At 42.6% G+C, this 21,190-nt stretch overlaps 1 protein-coding gene across 3 annotated transcripts; it reads right to left on the bottom strand.

The window, feature by feature from the left end:
* Positions 1-1,021: 1,021 nt before the first annotated feature.
* Positions 1,022-19,693, bottom strand: LOC145355805 (uncharacterized). Of its 3 annotated transcripts, XM_080208193.1 has the most exons (8): positions 19,360-19,693; positions 13,816-13,926; positions 11,776-11,931; positions 10,417-10,553; positions 5,492-5,593; positions 5,017-5,167; positions 4,595-4,730; positions 1,022-3,604 (listed from the first exon to the last, which is right to left on the bottom strand). In XM_080208193.1, the coding sequence occupies exons 1-8, from the start codon at positions 19,678-19,680 to the stop codon at positions 3,504-3,506; spliced, it is 1,215 nt and encodes a 404-aa protein (XP_080064319.1). In that variant the 5' UTR covers positions 19,681-19,693; the 3' UTR covers positions 1,022-3,503. The 3 variants fall into 3 exon arrangements, with proteins under 3 accessions (XP_080064319.1, XP_080064320.1, XP_080064321.1); XM_080208194.1 differs by lacking the exon at positions 5,492-5,593; XM_080208195.1 differs by lacking the exon at positions 11,776-11,931.
* Between the last annotated feature and the right edge of the window lie 1,497 nt (positions 19,694-21,190).

Here is a 21,190-nt window from a genome sequence, read left to right as displayed (position 1 = left end):
TTGTTACAGATTACAATTGTTTTGTAATTTTGTATTTAATTTTGTACTCATGTTTAATTTGTTTCACAGTTGCAGAATTATTAGTCTGCATAAATAAATCCCCCCCTCAGTCTCAGATGCTAGTGTGACCTACCCTTAATGCAGCACCTGTAGCATAATTGATTTGACCATTAATTGCCAGATCCTTCAATGTTGCAGTGAAAAAAAGCATGAAGAATGATCCTAACAGGCTTCATCCTTGTCCAAAAACTATTACACTGTTAAATAAATTTGACCTTGATGTTGAATGAGAGCTTAATATGAATGAGAGCTGGGCCGAGAGGTGGCAGATGGAATTTAATGCGGAGAAGTGTGAGGTAATTCACTTTGGTAGGAGCAACAGATGTGTCGAGTATAGGGCTAACGGGAGGACTTTGAATAGTGTGGATGAACAGAGGGATCTAGGTGTATGTGTACATAGATCCCTGAAAGTTGGGAATCAAGTAGATAAGGTTGTTAAGAAGGCATACGGTGTCTTGGCGTTTATTGGTAGGGGGATTGAATTTAGGAGTCGCAGCGTCATGTTGCAACTGTACACTACTCTGGTGCGGCCGCACTTGGAGTACTGTGTGCAGTTCTGGTCCCCACATTACAAGAAGGATGTGGAGGCTTTGGAGAGAGTGCAGAGGAGGTTTACTAGGATGTTGCCTGGTATGGTGGGGAGGTCCTATGAGGAGAGACTGAGGGATTTAGGGTTGTTTTCGTTGGAAAGAAGGCGGCTAAGAGGGGATCTTATTGAAACATATAAGATGATTAGAGGTTTAGATAGGGTGGATAGTGATAGCCTTTTTCCTCGGATGGAGAAAGCTAGCACGAGGGGGCATGGCTTTAAATTAAGGGGGGGTAGCTACAGGACAGATGTCAGGGGTAGGTTCTTTACCCAGCGGGTGGTGAGGGATTGGAATGCCCTGCCTGCTGCAGTTGTAAATGCGCCTAGTTTGGAGGCGTTTAAGAGATCTATGGATAGGTTTTTGGACGAAAAGGGATTGGTATAGGCTAGTGGGTCATTGTTTTTGTAACTGGTCGGCGCAACATCGTGGGCCGAAGGGCCTGTTCTGCGCTGTAATGTTCTATGTTCTAAATTAGTAGATTTAGCTCATGGCACACTGTCAAATCGAACCAACTCAATGTTCAAAGCCTCCTTGAAGTGCAGAATTTTTAACAAGAGATGATGCAGCACAGTTTAAGCATTCCAATTTTGTAAAGTAAAAAATATTTTATTTCACAGTCTTTCCATCACAGCAGTTGCACATTGATCTTTTGGCATCCATGAGAAATTAGTTAATGCATGAAATTTAGCTTGCTCCATGTTTCGAATATGTCATCAAAATTCAGATCAAAAACTATATTCACAGAGTAATCTATAGCAAAGTGCTGTTTAAGATTGTGATTCTGTGGTTTAACGACAGCAATCAGAATTCCTGCTATCTTACTTTGATTAGATTGTTTGCACAGGATGAGATCTAAAGCCATTGCAACAAAAGGGATCAATGAACAGTGAGCTGTGTATCAAACTCAGAATCCAAACGAGTAACACGTTCTCGGTGAGAGATGTTTAGTCCAGTTGGATGTTCAGTTCACAACTCGCTCTATTCACAGATTCCTCATTCAGTGAATGAATCTTTTCACCTTGGGACTGATACCCTGTCCCAGATTCTCCATCCATTGCTGCATTTCTGTTTATGATCTACCTTTCCACAAATGAAGCCTTGTCCCTGGATCCACCTTGCTTTTGTACACTCAACAAAACAAGCAAAGGATGACAGAGACAGGAGATATAACATTAATCTACTTCTTGCCCAGAAAACTTGTTTCACAATCTTAATTCGGATCCAGTGCAGCTAGATCTCAACCCAAAAATCTTTCAACAAATTCACTTGCCCTGAAGACCCAGACACTTGATGTTCAATACATCTAATTCCTGTTAAAAACAGCAGGCTGCACCTCCCAAGATATCAGCAGCCATGTTTTTTATCTCATCCTCCTGAACGGAGGTCCACAGACTTCTTTGCTACTGCCCTTTTCTGCAATCCCCTCCTTCCTTTATACATCTGAAGCCCTTTTCTAGTCCCCACATAGAAATTTACAGCTATTTATTTCTGATAAAGAACTGCAGTCCGCATTCTCCTTCTTCAAGGTGAATAGCCACCATTCTTCCTCCAGAGTTTTGCAGCTTTTCTCCACTGCCATACAAAAACTCTCAGACGTTTTTCTCCTTGCCCATTAAGAAATTGAACTGCCCCTCCAGCCTCAAGTGCACATCAGCACTTCTTCTCTGGCCTTCAAGAAAGATACACATTTCTTACTAGTAGGCCTCTGCCTCTTCAGAAATTTGCAGCCCTCAGTCTCTATCTAGAAATGAATCCACTTCTCTTGCATTGCCCTCTTACAGTCTGTCTTCAAGGCAGGAAGATTTACTGCAATTTGATATTTAAGAGGGAAGCACTTTGTTTCCCTTTCAAAGCACTGAAGTTAGAAACAGCTAACGAAAAACATGGCAACAGAATTTAGTTCCTGTGCTACTTTTCAACCAAGGAAACAGATTAGGCCCTTCAGCATCTTCAGCCCTTTCTGCAATTGTACTCAATTTATTCCAAATCCTTTGATATCCCTACCAAATAAAAATCTATTAATCTCAGTTTTGATGTTCCAATTATCCCATCATTCAAAACCTTCTGAGGAAGTTCTAGATTCCACTACTTTTCAAAGTATTTCTTCATGCTATTCCTAATTGGACTTGCTCTAATTTTAAGATTGTACCTTCTTATTCTGATCAGAAATGTTTCAATCTACCCCACCAACTCCCTTCACTGTTTTAAACACCTCAATTAGATAACCGCATAACCACCTAAACTGAAAGGAATGCAAGTCAGATGTATGCAATATGTCTCATAATTTAACACTCTAAACCCCAATATTATTCTGGCGAACTTATGCTGAATCCCTCATTGGCCAATTATCCTTCCAAAGGTACTGTGTCCAAAACTGAATGCAGAACTCCAGGTAGGACTTTGTCTGTGTTCTGTATAACTCGAAGCATCATTTTCTCTCCTTCCTATTCCACAGCCTTTGAGGTAAAATCCAATACTGCATTATTGATTACCATTCAGACCAGAGAATCAGCTGTTTTTGATAAAGGAAAATGTCCAACTCCAATTTTACAGCTGTTTTTTTCTATTCTCTGAATTATATCGGGATCGACCTTGACGGCTGTTTGAAGTCACAATATCCCTTCGTCATCCAACAGTCCAATCTTATTCTCAATCTGTCCTTCCAGAAACCTCACAAAAATAAGGAATCAAACATTCTAAACTTAAGTAAAATATCAAGGTAACTAAGATGAGGTCTATCTCAAGCTCCAAGGACATATTGCAAGCCAAGGGCAGTGGGCACCAGCTTGGCCACTGTCTAAATCCTAGATTCCTTGAAGCCATATACTGTCTTGTGGAATCGCTTCTGGCATACTACCTGGGATCTTGGAGCCAGTTTCCTGTTGCAGCAAGTGCAATGGCAACAGAACTGAAAGGACGATACTGAACCTCCCACATCTGAAGTGGTACAGCAACTGGATGAGAAAAAACAGTATCAAACATGCAGTTAAGCAAAAACTCCATTAACACTCCACTTCTTTACTTTTCAGTTCTCTGCTGGAGGCACTGGTCTGCGCTGAGTTACTCTTCAATGGTCTCCAGGACCATGATCTAATGAAATAGCAGAATAGGTTCAAGGGACAGAATGGATATCAGAGTGTTCCTAAGTCCCTCTTTATGCCTGAGCTAAACAGCATGTGTTATCAGGCCACACAACTAGCACAGTCATACTCTATTGTGTTCTCATTCCATTACCACACACACACTTGAATACCGTGGCTGATATTTTCGTCCAAAGCTCAGTAGCATGTAGGCAAATTGCTTCATGTCAACTGCTACCCCAGCCAACATCAGTTAAAACAGACCAAAGATGAAACTTGGGAGTTTCCTGATCTGCTAAGCTCAGTAATGTGTCAGGCAATAGATCTGATAACAACATTCATAAGGCAAGGTGTAGAAGTCCAATAAGTTAAATATTCCCAGTGTATTTGCAAAACAGAGAGACATTACCTCAGTCACACTACTTGGCAATAAACGACAGATTCATTTGCAAGTTAGATATAAAAAAAAAGAAATAATGGGGAGTTATTCAATGTGAAGGTAGTATAAAAGGCCCAAATCTGGAAGAAGAATATTTGGTGGACAAGGGCTGGGAAAAAGTTCGAATAAGAGATGCTGTATCAAGCCATGGTGATGAGGATGGACAGACTGCCCGTGAGTGATGTTGCCATCATTAAATTGGCCTTGTACCACTGATGGCCTAAAGCTGCAGGTAAGTGAAGTTTGGCATTATTAATTGTAGCTTTAGGTCATCATCAGATACATGCTGAAACTCATCCCATGTTATCAGGAGTTCCAATAATTTTTTTGCAACATCTGCAATCAGTAAGATTGTATTAAAAAGATTAGGAATCTGAACTATACATATGACACAAAACCACACTGTCAAGCACCAGTCGGCATACCTGTCTCTCCAGGTGAAAGCTGCAGTGTATAATGGGTACATTTGCTTGCACATATGTCCTTAGGTAAAAGTTGAACCTCAAAGGTCCCCTGTAGCTGAGCAATCCACATCAACAGGTCCCCATCATGATCTCTCACCTGTGTAAAAACAATCTATCAGCACTTCTCTCTCAGTTCACAGTTTATTCACATGGCTATTCTAGTTGCCTGAATGACTAAGTCCATAACCGTCTGTATCTAAGAAATAAACCAGTACATAATCCCCTAGGGTCCAGAAACAGCTGTACAATTATTTTTGCGGATGCCATCTGGAAACAAAACCCAGTTCCTGTATCAGATACATCAATACTCATGCAACTGCAATAAAACATGGGCCAATCAATCATTCACATTCTGATTCAACTAAAAACAAATATTGTTTTACCTTTACAAATGTGTCTTCCATGACGCCATTCTCTTCTTGTGATGCCATCAGCAACCAGTTGGACTCTGCCAATTCCACTACTGGAGGGAGGAAGTAGGGTCGCTGATAAAATGCACGGATCACTTTTGCAGCTGCTTTGTTGCAATTCTTCCTGTGTAGAGATAACTGTCTTATCTACAGTCATCATTCAATGGCTGAAACTCACTCTAGCAACCTCAGCTCAGTCTACAGAAACAAGACTAACATCCGCCAGTGTGAAATTTGTTTGCAATTTGCCTCAGTTCACCATACCCTTTAGTTCCTGTCAGTCTGTCAATTCAAGGATGATCACCATTGTCACAGAGTCTAGATGAATATACAAACCAAAACAAATACTATGCACAATAACGACTGCAACAGCATTCAAGTGAGACACAATGTGAAGAGAGAAAAAATCCTTGAGTGAGAGAGGAAGTCTACAAAATTAATGATTTACCAGAAGGTTGGCATCAGCAGGGCATGTGTTTTCCGGATGAAGATTGGGATCCTTCCAGTGATGATATAGCATGACATGGGAATGACGATGTGGAAAACCAAACTGTGATAGAAGGATTACATAAGGACGGATGTTATTGGAAGAGGTCAACAAGGGGAGAGTTGTGGGAGCACAATGCCATGACATCCGTGACAAGTCTGGTTCTGATAACTGGCAAATCACAACAGCCAGTTAATAATTAGCTAAGTAGGAAATGTTATGAATGAATCAGATGAGAGAGGGTTAAAACTCCATTTACTGATTTAGGAGGTATTCAAATAATCAGACCTTGAGTATTGCTGAAAAAAAGAAACATGTTGAAGCTTTTTATCTTGCCCTCATCTGAACAATTTCCAAGAATACTGACATAAGGGGAAACAATAATTTATACAATATGAGGTGTTGATTGGCAAGTCGACTCTGATTAGTAGAGGCATTGCTATATAGAATGCACCAGGTGACTGGCAGTTAACTGACGAGCGCTGTTAGAAATTTAAACTAGGAGATTTGACCCTAATTGGTCAAGGCATTGCCCTGACTAATGAACCAGCAAATGGCACATATTTTGTTTACTGTACATGTTCTTTCTCTCTGCAAAGAACAAGACCCTGTGTAATAATATACGTAGTTTCTAGTATACGTAAATGTGCCACACTGCAACCCAAAATGACAATTTTAAATTGGTTGTCAGCACAATTTTTAGCACACAGATTATTTAGCAAATGCCCAATCACAGAATCACATTTAACGTTGGACACTTGTGTTTTGAGTTACGTATACATGGGCATTCTTTAAAAAGATGTAAGTGACAGGGCTATTGTTCCAGAGCGAATAGCCAAACCTTATGGTCAGATCCAAACAGATCAAACAGTAGTTTTGATTTGTGTTTACAACACTTACATATCAATTCATGATTAATAGTCTTTTTAAACACATATGGATATGTTGGCATAAATTACATCTCCCTAATCCCCACAAGATTTGCCAATTTTAATAGAGTATGGAATCACAGCTGAAAAGTTAAGAATGATCAGAATCAAGAAACCTGGAGTGATGTTTTCAAATGGACTTCTTAAAAAAGTACTCGGATCCTGATGAAGAAATGACAGATAGGACAAATTGCTGAATTGTTAGTTTGACATTTACATAGAGGCAAGGGGCAACAAAGTACATTAAAGGGCTTCTGAATAGAATAACAGTTTCAGGATCAGAAAGACATTTTTGCTGTAGGAATTGGAAGTTTGAGAATTCAGTTCAGAGAGAAGTTTAGCAGTTGTTCCAGTAAACTAAGTTCGCATGCTATACGTAGAATAGAGTAACAGTTAAATGAAAAAGGTAACGTCAAATGAAACAGAAAATAAAGATAGCTACAGAGGACTCGCTCTCCATTTAGGTAGCTCCAGAGGATTCGCTCCCCATCCTATTTAGGCACAAAGCAGAGTGACGGAACCAGCATGTCAGAAGTCAGGGGAGGAAACTTAATTCAATATATCAAATATTAAATAATGCAGCTAGTGAATCCAGAATATTACTTCAAGAGCATCTAAATTCATTGGAAATTCCATCACCATCCTGCCTAACCCAATCTCTACAATCTTCCCCTGCTTTACAAACCAAATACTCCCCAACTCTCTGCCTTCAGTCCACTGATTGGTCTGTTGTGCAAGCCTCTCGTTTCACTTGCTGTTGGTAGCAGGTTTCTCAGCTGCTTTGATCCCACTCTCTGGAGCGCCTTCTCTCAAATGCCTTCATATCTTCACCTCACTCTCCTTTAGCAACCTTCTCAAGCGCCCCATCTATTATTTTGGAATGGTTTGTTTACATTAAAATGGGATTATATAAATGCGCATTATTACTAATATACCACACCAGGCCAAAGGACATAAATGTAATTCAATCAAAATAGGAGGAAAATTGTCTTACTTAAAGTGTGATCATCGTTTAGAATAACCTTTCAGGATTCAAAGGATTCAGGATTGGCATTAGTAAATATAATGGAATTTTCCCATCACTGACCACTTATGGGATTTTTATGCCATCATCTAAGCTGGAATTATGAAATAAAATTAAAGTGCTGGAAAAACTTAGCACGTCTGGCCGCATCTTGGAAGTGGGTCAAATCCAACATGACTCTTCTTTGGAATTTCAAAGAATTTATGCATACATGGTGAAAAAATTATAAAATACTTCTGTCCAGTCTTCACATACTGTCAGACAGTAAAGATACTACATACTATTGCAAATTTCTAAGTTTATTTATTAGTATCACAAGTAGGCTTATATTAACACTACAATAAAGTTGCTGTGAAAGTTCCCGAGTTGCCACACTCTGGCATTCATTTGGGTACATAAGAACATAAGAAATAGGAGCAGGAGTAGGCCATCTAGCTCTTCGAGCCTGCCCCGCCATTCAATAAGATCATGGCTGATCTGTCGTGGCTCAGTTCCACATTCCCGCCCTCTCCCCATAACCCTTAATCCCCTCGCTTATCAAGAACCCATCAACCCGCGTCTTAAAAATATTTAGCGAGGCAGCCTCCACCACTTCAACGGGCAGAGAATTCCAGAGATTCACCACCCTTTGAGTGAAGAAGTTCCTCCTCAACTCCGTTCTAAACCGCCTCCCCTTTATCTTGAGGCTGTGCCCCCTAGTCCTACTGTCCTTTCTGAGTGGGAAGAGTCTCTCCACCTCTATCCTATCCGTCCCATTCATCATCTTATACGTCTCAATGAGATCTCCCCTCATTCTTCTGAACTCTAACGAGTACAAGCCTAGTTTATTCAGCCTCTCCTCATAGCTCAACCCCCTCAACTCCTGTATCAGCCTAGTAAACCTCCTCTGCACTCCTTGCAAGGCCAAAATATCCTTGCGTAAGTGCGGCAACCAAAACTGCACACAGTACTCCAGCTGCGGCCTCACCAACGCCCTATACAGCTGCAGCAAGACCTCCCTACTTTTATATTCAATCCCCCTCGCTGTGAAGGCCAGCATCCCATTAGCCTTCCTGACCACCTGCTGCACCTGCAGGCTGGGTTTTTGCGACTCATGCACAAGGACCCTGAGGTCCCTCTGCACCGTCGCCTGCTGCAGTTTTTCGCCATGTAAGTAATAGTCCTTCCTATCATTATTCCCACACCGAGGGATAATTTAGCATAGTCAATGCACCTAACCAGCACATCTTTCAGACTCTGGGAGGAAACCGGAATACCCGGACGTAGACACGGGAAGAATGTGCAAACTCCGCACAGACAACGACCCAAGCTGGAAATTGAATGCGGGTCCCTGGTGCTGTGAGACAGCAGTGCCACTGTGCCGTGCCATATGTTTTAGAATATAGAACATAGAACAGTACAGCACAGTACAGGCCCTTCGACCCTTGATGTTGTGCCGAGCTATGTCCGAACCCAAGATCAAGCTATCCCACTCCCTATCATTCTGATGTGTTCCATGTTCCTATCCAATAACCGCTTGAAAGTTCCTAAAGTGTCTGACTCTACTATCACAGAAGGCAGTGCATTCCACACCCCAACCACTCTCTGAGTAAAGAATTTACCTCGGACATCCCTCCTATATCTCCCACCATGAACCTTATAGTTATGCCCCCTAGTAACAGCAACATCCACCCGAAGGAATAGTCTCTGAATGTCCACTCTATCTATCCTCATCCTCTTATAAACTTCTATTAAGTCACCTCTCATCCTCCTCCGCTCTAAGGAGAAAAGCCCCAGCTCCCTCAACCTTTTCTCATAAGGCCTACCCTTCAAACAGGCACCATCCTGGTAAATCTCCTCTGCATTCTTTCCAATGCTTCTACATCTTTCTTACAGTGAAGTAACCAGAACTGCACGCAATATTCCAAATGCGGTCTCACCAAGGTCCTGTATGGTTGCAGCATAACCCCACGACTCTTAAACTCAAACCCCTGTTAATAAACGCTAACACACTATAAGCCTTCTTCACAGCCCTATCCACTTGAATGGCAACCTTCAGAGATCTGTGGATATGAACCCCAAGATCTTTTTGTTCCTCCACCTTCCTCAGGACCCTGCCGCTGACCCTGTAATCTGCATTCAAATTTGTCCTACCAAATTGAATCACCTCGCACTTATCAGGGTTAAGCTCCATCTGCCACTTTTTGGCCAGCTCTGCATCCTATCAATGTCTCTTTGCAGCCTACAACGGCCCTCCACCGCATCCACTACTTCACCAATCTTGGTGTCATCAGCAAATTTACTAACCCACCCTTCAGCCCCCTCTTCCAAGTCATTGATAAAAATCACAAATAGCAGAGGACCCAGCAGTGATCCCTGTGGTACACTGCAAAAAACTTCAAAAATAACTTTTAGTAAAGGAATTGAATTTTAAACATAGAGGAATATAATGACTTGGTCGAGAAACTGGTAAACAGAACCAGGGATCCACAGTTGTTTCATGAAGGGATTTAAATTATTCATATCATTTCTAGGTCCAAGGAGCTAAAAGCACCCTTGTAAAGAGGATAGGGGTGAGGTTTTTGGTGGAGCAAGCAAGTCTCAAAGAGTGCCAATAACTTGATTGGAGATATAAATTAATAATGTGAGTCCCAAAATTGAAGAGTTGTTTTGAAAGCAAAAGAAAATTAACTTAAGTTTCTCTTTGGAGCCAGGTATGGAATGGAGATGGGCTGTGGGGGTTACAAAGGTTCCTTTGATTTATCTGTTTGTGTTTTCTTACAGAAAACATGCAGTTCAGCTTGCAAACAGGCAGAAAGAGAGAGAGAGACACACACACAGAGTGACATCCCAGTAGCTACAATGTGACTGTAGAAAACACTGAATTTTGATGAAAATACAGCAAAGGATTAGGAGAAACTATTAGCATGTACCACACAAGCCTTGTGTCTTACCACTGAATTGCCCACCGCACAAGTCTCTGTCGATGGACCTTTTCTAAGAAGGCACCAGGACTATTCTCCAGCGAGTGATGAGAGTCCCAATAACTGCAGACCTTTGTGTCCTGTAGTGCTGGATGATCACTGTATAACTGCAAAAGAGACAGCAACTTCAATCAGGCATGTGCCCAAATCTTATTACCTATCTGCTCTCCATCCCCATCCCTGATTTCAATGTTATCCAGTTCACCAGCTTCCCTCTTAAGCCCTAAACTACATGATCATCTTTGCTCAACAAGCTCTGCCCCCAACCCACCCACCCACCATCTGCACTCTCCCAACCTCATCAGTCTCTTCCGCTGGGAGAAATGCAATGCAATTTCAGATTCCCAACCACAGTGACAGGACTGCTGGAGTCACCATCACTGCAAAGTAAAATTTGGATTTGTTGCTCTCTGATCTCACTCCATGTATCAAGGCAGGACACCTCACACCCTGATGGAAAAAATAAGCAATGAGATCAAGAACTCAAAGATTAAATAGTTCACAAATCCATAATCAGAGAGTTCATCAGGAATGTTTTAAATCTCTAAATCTGCCAGGGTTAACAAGTGAAGGCATTAACCTTCACATCAACAACAGGGTTCATCAGTTTGGACGTTTGCTGTTCCTCATTCCCTTCAGCTCAGAAACGGCGCTGTAACTTTAGAGCTAAGTTCTGATTCAGATTCACAGTCATAGCGTACAAACTAAGGAAGCAAGGGGCAGGGTTGTACACTTGGAAACTTTATCCTTCTCAGAGGGTGACTGACATGTGAAAGAGGATTCCAGAAATGGTTGTGAAGACTTTTCAAAAAAAACCTATTAATGGAAGCATTAGATGGATATTTGGCGCTTCAGCAGGAAACCAGTTAAGGATGGGACAAATACATGTATACCTAATGGCCTCTCCTCATACTGGAGTCAAACATTAAAAAAAAATCTTGCATCTACTATTGTCCAATTTAACCCTTCCACATGTGCAGGATTAATGTCTTGTTTGTTAGCTGTGGATGCAGTGATTAAGTCCAAAACTATATTTTTTGGGAGCTCCAACAGTAAAGCACGAGGACTCCTGTCCAGAGGTACCTAGGACAGAGCACAAGACTTCATTATCGGACACTTATTATCAAACATAACGTTGGAACATTGTGAGGAGACAATTTCCACATGCGGAAACTAGAGTTTGAATCTTAGTCGGGCACTAGCCCAGTGGTTACGTCAGCTGACCCTGATTATAGTATTAGTGGCTCCTGTGCCCACTGTACATTGCATGATTGTCTATTCATTTATGAAGTGGAAAAGAGGTTTAAAAAAAACTTCTTATTGACTGACCTGAGTTAGGAATGGCACTGTAAACTCTCTCTGTGCAACCCATTTTTCAGCTCCATCTGTTATTTTGAGGGGCAGATTCTGACGCAGGTAATTTTGGAGAACAACTTTTGGATCCACCTTGTGGAGAGATTCCACTGTTGGGTGTTTTTGGCACACCTAAACAAACAGATACACAAATACAAGGCTTCTAAAGAAACTGTACCAGCAGTTGCAGGACTTTGCCATGATAAAGACAAACTTAGGGCAACATGGTGGTGCAGTGGTTAGTGCTGCTGCTTCATAGCTCCAGCAACCTGGATTCAATTCCAGCCGCGGGCTACTTCCGTGTATGCGTGTGTGTCCTGCAATGGACTGGTGTCCCATCCTGTGTACCTGCTTAGCACCGTGTCTGTCAGGATAAGTCTGTATCTCCCTGACCTTGAAGTGGAGTTAGTAGTTAAGCCATATCGAGCTGAGATTCTTTCTGGTTGTATCTTGGTGTGGTTCCTGCTCTTCCAAGGCCACAAGAAACTACAAAAGGTTGTGAACGTAGCCCAATCCATCACGCAAACCAGACTGCTATCCATTGGCTCTGTCGACATTTCCTGCTGCCTCGGCAAAATCGTCAGCATAATTAAGGATCCCACGCATCCTGGACATTCTCTCTTCCACTTTCTTCCACCAGGGAAAAGAGACAAAAGTATGAGGTCACATACCAACCGACTCAAGAACAGCTTCTTCCCTGTGGCCGTCAGATTTTTGAATGGACCCACCTCGCATTAAGTTGATCTTTCTCTACACCCTAGCTATGACTGTAACACTACATTCTGCACTCTCTCCTTTCCTTCTCTATGAACGGTATGCTTTGTCTGTATAGTACACAAGAAACAATACTTTTCACCATATACTAATATGTGTGACAATAATAAATCAAATCAAAAAATGTAAATGGAGTAGAAACAAACTTTTGTCTACAATAGTTTTACTTCAAAATCCCTACAAAAGCATCCAATCTCACTACAGCATAGTTTGAAGATGATCAGCATCCTTCAAGTTGTCCCCATCTGTGCACAAACCTCATCAGTGAGTGCAGAAAAGCAACTCAATTGTGGTGCCCAGTACTTTCCTGAGCTTAAACATGTATGCCTTCCAATGCAAGGTCATCAGGAGCTCAAGCTTGGGCTGATTTCCCCCCATCTTCCTTCTGTATGAACAAGGAGGCCAATTATAATGCCCTGACTGCCCCCCCTAACTGAGATGAGCTAGCTCAGTAAAGACAGGGCAACTTTTTGATCTGTTTCACACACTGGTACAGTAGTAATAATCTTTACTCATGGGATCTTCATGAAAACTCCTGTTCTCCAAATACTACTGAAAGTTAGAAATAGTCTACCAAAAGTAAATCAAATTATAATTTACATTTCAATGCACTGGTGAGTTGATTGCAAATAAGAAACATACCCTTGGGTCAAAAGAGCTATGTGTTTCCATCAACATAGTTCACCTCAGACATGCCTATGAAACAGTCTGACAGGCTATTTTAGAGGTAACGAAAAACACCTAACTCCATTCCCCCTTGATCATAGAACCTCTATAATGCAAAAGGAGGCTCTTTGGCCCATCTGGTCTGCACTGACTCTCCCTCAGAGCATCTTACCCACACAAACACAGGGGGAATGGTGTGATTCCTCCCAGTCTAAAAATGTGCAAGTTAAATGGATTGGCCATATTAAATTGCTCATTAGTGTCCCAACGTGTAGATTATTGGATTAGCCATGTGTAGGATTACAGGGATAGGCTAGGGGAGAGGACTTTATAAGATACTCTGACTGAGAGTTGGTGTAGACTTGATGGACTGAACGGCTCCTTCTGCACTACAGGGATTCTATGAACGTGCAAACTCTATACAGTCACCCATGGCCAGAATTGAACACTGAGAGGCAGTAGTGCTAACCCCAGCATCAATGTCATTTGAGGTATGAATGACATGAATGTGCTCAATGGAGGTTCTACTCCAGCTTATAATTTTAAAAACTCTTGATACACAGAAACTGAACTTACACTGATGCAGTCTGTGAGCTGCAAAGAATCCAGGCCTTTCTCAAAGTAATAGGGGTTCCTGATCAAACAGTCACTGTAGGAGTATAACGTCCAGTCCCAGTAAGGCAGCAACTGAAGAAAAGGAGAAATATGTTTCAATTAGAAATTCTCCATCATTTAAACTTGCCTCCGACTCACAGCTCGTATGAAGTATAGGGTAGGCAATGGCCTGGTGGTATTATCACTGGAATATTAATCCAGAAACTCAGCTAATGTTCTGTAGACCCAGATTTGAATCCCGCCATGGCAGATGGTGGAATTTGAATTCAGTAAAAATATCTGGAATTAAGAATCTACTGATGACCATGAAACCATTGTCGACTGTTGGAAAAACCCATCTGATTCACTTTAGGGGAGGAAACTCTGCCGTCCTTACCCAGTCGGCCTATATGTGACTCCAGAGCCAGAGTAACGTCGTTGACTCTTAACTGCCGATGGGCAACTAGGGATGAGCAATAAATGCTGGCCAGCCAGCAATGCCCATGTTCCACAAATGAATAAAAAAGTGAATGTGATTCCCTGTAAAAAATAGCAACTGTGGTCTGGTATGGAAAACACAATACTGGAGCTTTGACTGCCCTTGACCTGAATCTAGTTCCCCTGATACAATCATTTGCTTTGGACTTGGGCCAGAATCCCAATATAACCATTAATGTAGGCTTGGGGTCATGACCCTCAATACCATTCAATTGCACAGTCACAGAACCAGAATCTCTGGCCAAGGTCTACAGCTTGCTCGGATCACTGAAACCAGAACAAGCCTTGGCTCGGAATCAGGATTTTATTATTAAACTGAAATCACCAATACAGCATGAACAGGGTCTGGATCCATTATCAGTCTAGTGTGAGCCAGAATCCCTGATAACACCCATCCAGGCTTGGCTGAAATTCTTATTGCCAGTTCTACCCTCAGCCTCAAACCCAAACATCTAAAATCATACGCATCTCGATGTTGAAGATTAAAAACAGAACATGTTAGAAACGTTCAGCTAGTCAGTTTTTATTTCAGATTTTCAGCATGAGCAGGAATTTGCTACTGTTGATACAGTGATCTGTGATTGTTTGCAGTCAGGGCAGTGAGTCCAATTTAGCTGCTCTGGGTAAGTTATTAAATGACATGGTGGGTTGATTGGCAGTGGATATAATTGCTGGGTAAAGTATATGCTGAATCCAGTGAGTAAATTCTGTGAAAATCATACACATTGCATGAATCAAACCCAAACCCTCTTGATCTATTTAGATAACAGATCACCAAACACAATAGGATAAATAACCTCCAGGGACAGCTTTAGCAGTTTGGGCTTAGAGATCAAAAGTCCAGATAAAAAAGAGTCACTAATTTTGGAAATCTTAAAAGACTTTCAACATAATGCAATAATTGTCTTAACAAAATTGAAACCCCTGTCATTAAGGGACAGTGACAGTGCAGATACCAAGGAAGAAAACACAGAGTTGTGGTACATTGCTGTTCTTCAGACTGGAGGGTTGTACATAATGGTGCTCCACTACATTGGTATCTAGACTGCTCTTTCTGATCATTTAAAAAAATTATCTATTAGGATGTATGACGACAAGGCCTGCATTTGTTGCCCATCTCCAACTGCCTTCAAGGAGGCAAGGGTGAGTTAGCTTCATGATCTGCTGCAGTCCATCTGTTGCAGGTACATCCAGTGCTGTTAGGGAAGAAATTCCAGGATTTTCATCGAGTGACAATGAAGGAGTGGCGGTATATTTTCAAGTCAGGTCAGTGTACGACTTGGACAGGAACTTGCTGGTGATGCCGTTCCCATGTTTCTGCTACCCATGTCCTTCCAGGTAGCAGAGGTTGGAAGGTGCTTTTGAAAGAGCCTCAGTGAATTGCTGCAGTGTATCTTGTGCGGTAGACAGAGGGGAACCAGTGGATGTGGTGTTTTTAGATTTCCAAAAGGCGTTTGATAAGGTGCCTCATAAAAGGTTGCTACAGAAGGTTAGGGTGCACAGAGTTGGGGGTAAGGTGTTAGCGTGGATAGAGGATTGGCTGTCTAATCGGAAGCAGAGAGTTGGTATCAATGGGTGCTATTCTGATTGGTGGTTGGTGACTAGTGGAGAGCCGCAGGGATCGGTGCTGGGGCCTCAACTATTTACCATTTATATAGATGATCTGGAGGAGGGGGCTGAGTGTAGGCTGACGAAATTTGCTGATGACACGAAGATGAGTGGAAAAGCAAATTGCGTGGAGGGTGTAGAAAGTCTGCAGAGACATCTGGATAGGATGAGCGAGTGGGCGAGGACCTGACAGATGGAGTATAATGTTAGCAAGTGTGAAGTTATCCACTTTGGCAGAAATAATAGTAGGAGGGATTATTATTTAAAAGGTGAAAAGCTGCAGCATGTTACGGTGCAGAGAGACCTGGGGGTCCTTGTGTATGAGTCGCAAAAACCCGGTCTGCAGGTGCAGCAGGTGATCAAGAAGGCGAATGGAATGTTGGCCTTTATAGCGAGGGGGATAGAATATAAAAGTAGGGAGGTCTTGCTGCAACTGTACAGGGTACTGGTGAGGCCGCAGCTGGAGTACTGTGTGCAGTTTTGGTCACCGCACTTGCGGAAGGATATATTGGCCTTGGAGGGAGTGCAGAGGAGGTTCACTAGGCTGATACCGGAGATGAGGGGGTTGGACTACGAAGGGAGACTAAATAGACTAGGTCTGTACTCGTTGGAGTTTAGAAGGATGAGGGGGGATCTTATAGAGACATATAGACAATGAAGGAGATGGATAGGGTAGAGATAGAGAGATTCTTCCCGCTTAGAAAGGATAGTGGGACTAGAGGACACAGCCTCGAGATTGGGGGGAGAGGGGGGCAGTTTAGATCAGAGTTGAGGAGGAACTTCTTCAAAGGGTGATGAATCTCTGGAATTCTCTGCCCGTTGAAGTGGTGGAGGCTACCTTGCTAAATATATTTAAGTCATGGGTAGATAGGTTTTTGATAGACAGGGGAATTAAGGGTTATGGAGAGAAAGCGGGAAAGTGGAACTGATCCACTTCAGATCAGCCATGATCTTATCGAATGGCGGCGCAGGCTCGAAGGGCTAGATGGCCTACTCCTGCTCCTATTTCTTATGTTCTTATGTTGTAGATGGTACACACTGCTGTCACTGTGCATTGGTGGTGGAGGGACTAATTGTTCAAGTTGGCTGATGAGTGGGGGTGGGGGGCTGATGAAATGGACTGCTTTGTGCTAGATTGTGTCCAGTTTCTTGAGTGCTGTTGGTGCCACATTCATCCAGGCAAGTAGAGAATATTCCATCACACTCCTGACATGCACCTTGTCGATGGTAGACAGGCTTTGAGGAGTCAGGAAGCAAGTTGCTCTCTGCAGAATTCCCTGTTTCTGAACTGCTCTTGTAACCATCTTATTTATATGGCTCGTCCATTTCAGTTTCTAGAAAATAGTAACCTCCAGGATAAGGCTAGGTAAGGATTCAGTGATTACTAAGCTGTTGAATGTCAAGGGGAAATGGTTAAATTCTCTTTTGTTGGAGATGCTCATTGCTTGACACTTGTGCAGCGCAAATTTTATTTACTTTTTCTTAGCCCCAGGATGAATATTGTCCCGGTGTTGCTCCATATAGAAACAGACTGCCTCAGTATCCGAGGTGTTTGCAAATTGTACTGAACATGGCAAACATCAGCAAATATTCTCACTTCTGATCTTACAATGGGAGGAAGGTCACTTTGAAGTATTGAAGATGGTTGGGCCTAGGACATGACCTGAGAAGAGGCAGCAGTGATGTCCTAGGACTGAGGTTGGCATTTAACAACCACAACCATCTTTCTTTGTGCTAGGTAGGACTTCAGTCAATGGCGTTTTCCCCTGATTCCCACTGACTTCACTTTTACTAGAGCTCTTTGATGCCACACTCGGTCAAATGCTGCCTTGATGTTAAGAGCAGTCGCTCTCACCTGATCTCTGGTGTTCACCTTTTGCCTGGGTTCGCAAAACCTCACTTACTGTACTGTCTGGAGACAATACATATCTCTTTAACCTATGATCAGTGCTCCTTCCACTCACATTGTCAGCCACTTCAGGTCTTGAACAGCAGGTTAGGTGTAAGGATTCGCATTCTAGTCAGTAACCTCTAAACTGTCTGTGCTTTATATGCTCTGTCTGAGGCCAGAACTCTCCATTCACCTGACGAAGGGGCTAACCCCGAAAGCTTGTGAGTCTATTATCAAATAAATCGGTTGGACTAAAACCTGGTGTTGTCAGACTTTTTACTGTGTTCACCTTTTTGTCCATGTTTGAACCAAGGTTCTAATGAAGTAGCCTTGCTGAAATTCAGTGAGCAGGTTATTGCTCTGTAAGTGTCATTTGATGGCACCATCACCAACACCTTCCTTCACTTTGCCAATGATAAAGAGTAGACTGATGCGGCAGTGAATGGCTGGAACAGATTAGATCTGTTTGTTGTAAACAGGACATATCTGGGCAATCTACCACAATGTCAGGTAGATGGCCAACACTACAACTGTACTTAAACAGCTTGATTAGGGACATGGCTAGTTTTGGAGGACAAGTCTTCAGTACTATTGCCAGGATATTGTCAGGACCTCATAGCCTTTGCAGTACCAAGACCTGGACATAAGTATACAGGCCAAAATTTTTAACATTGCAAGTGACATGAAGCTCAGAACTGTAGTAAAAATGAGGAAGATATTAACATATTTCAGGTGAAATAGGCGCATAGCAGATGAAATTTCATTCAGAGGAGTACAGAAAGGTGCATTTTTCTTTTAGGAAGAATGAGGTGTAATATAAATTAGCTGATACAATAATTTCAAAGTTGGCGCAAGACCAGAGAGACCTGGGCGTTTATATACACAAACATAAAGCTGGAAGGACAAGTTGAGAAGGCTGATAAAAAAGAGCGTGTAGGTTGTTCGTCTTTAACAACGAAAGCATAGAATATTAAAACTTGTGCTCAATCGCTATAAAACAGTGATTAGGCCTCAGCTGGAACAGTTGTTCAATTCTGGACACCACACTTTGGGAAAGCTATAACATTTAATTCAGAACAGAGCACAATGCTCCATCGTGGAAAACTGGCATTGTAAAGTTCCCTTCACTTTAAACGGAGTCCCAAAGCCAAATATGAGTCCTGATCAGACAATGGCCACGTGAATCCCAAGCCCTAATTCCACACACCTCAAAATTAAAAACAACCACCTTCCTCCATTTCTGAAGTTCCAGAAGTTGTTCAGCTGCTCCCATCCTGCACAAGGGGGAACGGGAGGAAACTGCACAAATAGAAGCATTTTCCACCGAAAGGAATCAATTATCCCCAAGCGTACCATGCAAAATAAGGAAGAAGAATCTGGTGATCCAATGGATCACTTGGTACCAACTCAATGCGGGTTCCTGCTATTTGTGCATTTTGGATCTTTTATGTTGAACAACCCCGCGCACCCACGGAGGGATCAAAGTACATTCGGTGCAAGCTGGCAGTGAGGTCGAGGTAGATACCGACCTGAATGAGCAGAGCCCGGCCGCAGTAACTCAGGAAGCTGGATCCGGGGCGGCTGCCGAGCAGGAGGCAGCCCAGCAAGAGAAGGACGACGGCGGCGAAGGCGATCCTTGTGCCGCGGCCGCCGCCATCAGCAGCCTGGGTGCGGGACGCAGGGGGACCGCAGCGGAGCAGGGCTTCCAGCACCCGGCTGCGCTCCGAGGCGGAGGCAGGCAGCAGCCGGCTCCGGTACAGCTTCTCGAACTCGCCGTCAAAATAGGAGAGCTTCCTGGATAAGGGCAGCGAGCGCAGCCCCGAGCAGCTCCTGCCCCGGCGAACCACCATCTCTGCCTCTCTCCCTCTGCCAAAATCACAGGCATCGCCTTAAAGTGGGGGCGGGGTGGGAACATCTCACACACAGCCCAACAAAATATACAGCACGCAAATAGAAATATATCTGCATCACTGACAGAATACATCTTTCCCGCTGTTATAATGGCTATAATAACTTGCATTTATATAGCGCCTTTTTAGATATTGAAATTTTCCAAGGCACTTCCGGGAAGCTGCACTCAAGCAAACTTTGCCACAGAGTTAATTTTTTCTAATCCAACTCAATCAAATGAGTCTCAACAAGTTGAGATATTCCCGATCCAAGCTGACAACACAGGGCTTGATCATAGTAAGAAGTCTCACAACACCAGGTTAAAGTCCAACATGTTTATTTGGTAGCAAAAGCTACTAGCTTTCTGAGCGCTGCCCCTTTGTCAGGTGAGTGGGAATTGCATTCATTTGGGCTTGGTCTACATGATCCATGATTGGAGTAGGCATTTACCTCCTCCAAGGTTTGATCTCATTTGCATCTTAGCCAAAAGGCCAAGATGCCGCTTTTAAAAATCGCTTCAAATGAAGCTAAAATGCAACCTGATGACTTCAACCCAAGTACAATTAAACCAATTTAGCATGGCCAATCCACCTAACCCACAAATCTTTGGACTGGGAGGAAACCAGAGCACCTGGAGGAAACCCTTGCAGACACAGGGAGAACATACAAACTTCACACAGACAGGGACCCAAACTGGGAGTTGAACCCAGGTCCCTGATGCTGTGAGGCAACAGTGCTAACTATTGTGCCACCATGTCGGCCCATGAGAGATCTTGAAGGTTGTTAGATTGGAGGAAATATAGAGCTTTGGAGTTCTTAGGTCATTGCGGGATTGAAAACAAGAATGAGAATTTTAATATCAAATGATAACCAGCTCTCCACCAAAATTGATTTCATACATGCTCAGTGTCAGAGTGAAAGGAGACGACAGGCTGACAGTGTGTATTGTGTTAGCTTGTTTTAGCTGTAGAGGAGATTATTTGAACAGTTAGTATTGGTCTCAATGGTTCTACATTTGAAAGGTGGGAGTTGGAGGAGATGCTGTCCAGGAGAGGATGAGAAATCAACCAGTATCCTAGATCCTATCCAGATATTCCTTTTGGAAAGTGAATTGATTATGGATGCCAGGGAGGCCTATCAGTTTGATTCTTTGTCAAATGCAAATATATGCTCAGATATATCCCAAAAAGAAACTCAACAAACCATTATAGGATGGCACAGCACAGGAGGAGGAATTTGGACCCATTGAGTCTGCACCAGCACTTCCAAGGAGAAATCTAGTTGGTTCCACTTTCCTGTTCTTTCCCCAAATCCCTGCCGTTTTAAATACTTTGAATATTTATTCAATATCCTATTAAAGACAATTGTTGAATTTAGATCCACTCTTGTCTAAGCCAGTGCATTCCAAATCCTCACCATGTTACACAGAAAAACTTTTCTTTATATTGCCTTTGGTTCTTTTGCCGACCA

The sequence above is a fragment of the Carcharhinus amblyrhynchos genome, chromosome 20 (assembly GCF_965287045.1).
Source record: "Carcharhinus amblyrhynchos chromosome 20, sCarAmb.v2.hapA, whole genome shotgun sequence".
Taxonomy (NCBI): Eukaryota; Metazoa; Chordata; class Chondrichthyes; order Carcharhiniformes; family Carcharhinidae; genus Carcharhinus; species Carcharhinus amblyrhynchos.
This window is presented reverse-complemented; position numbering and strand designations above follow the sequence as displayed.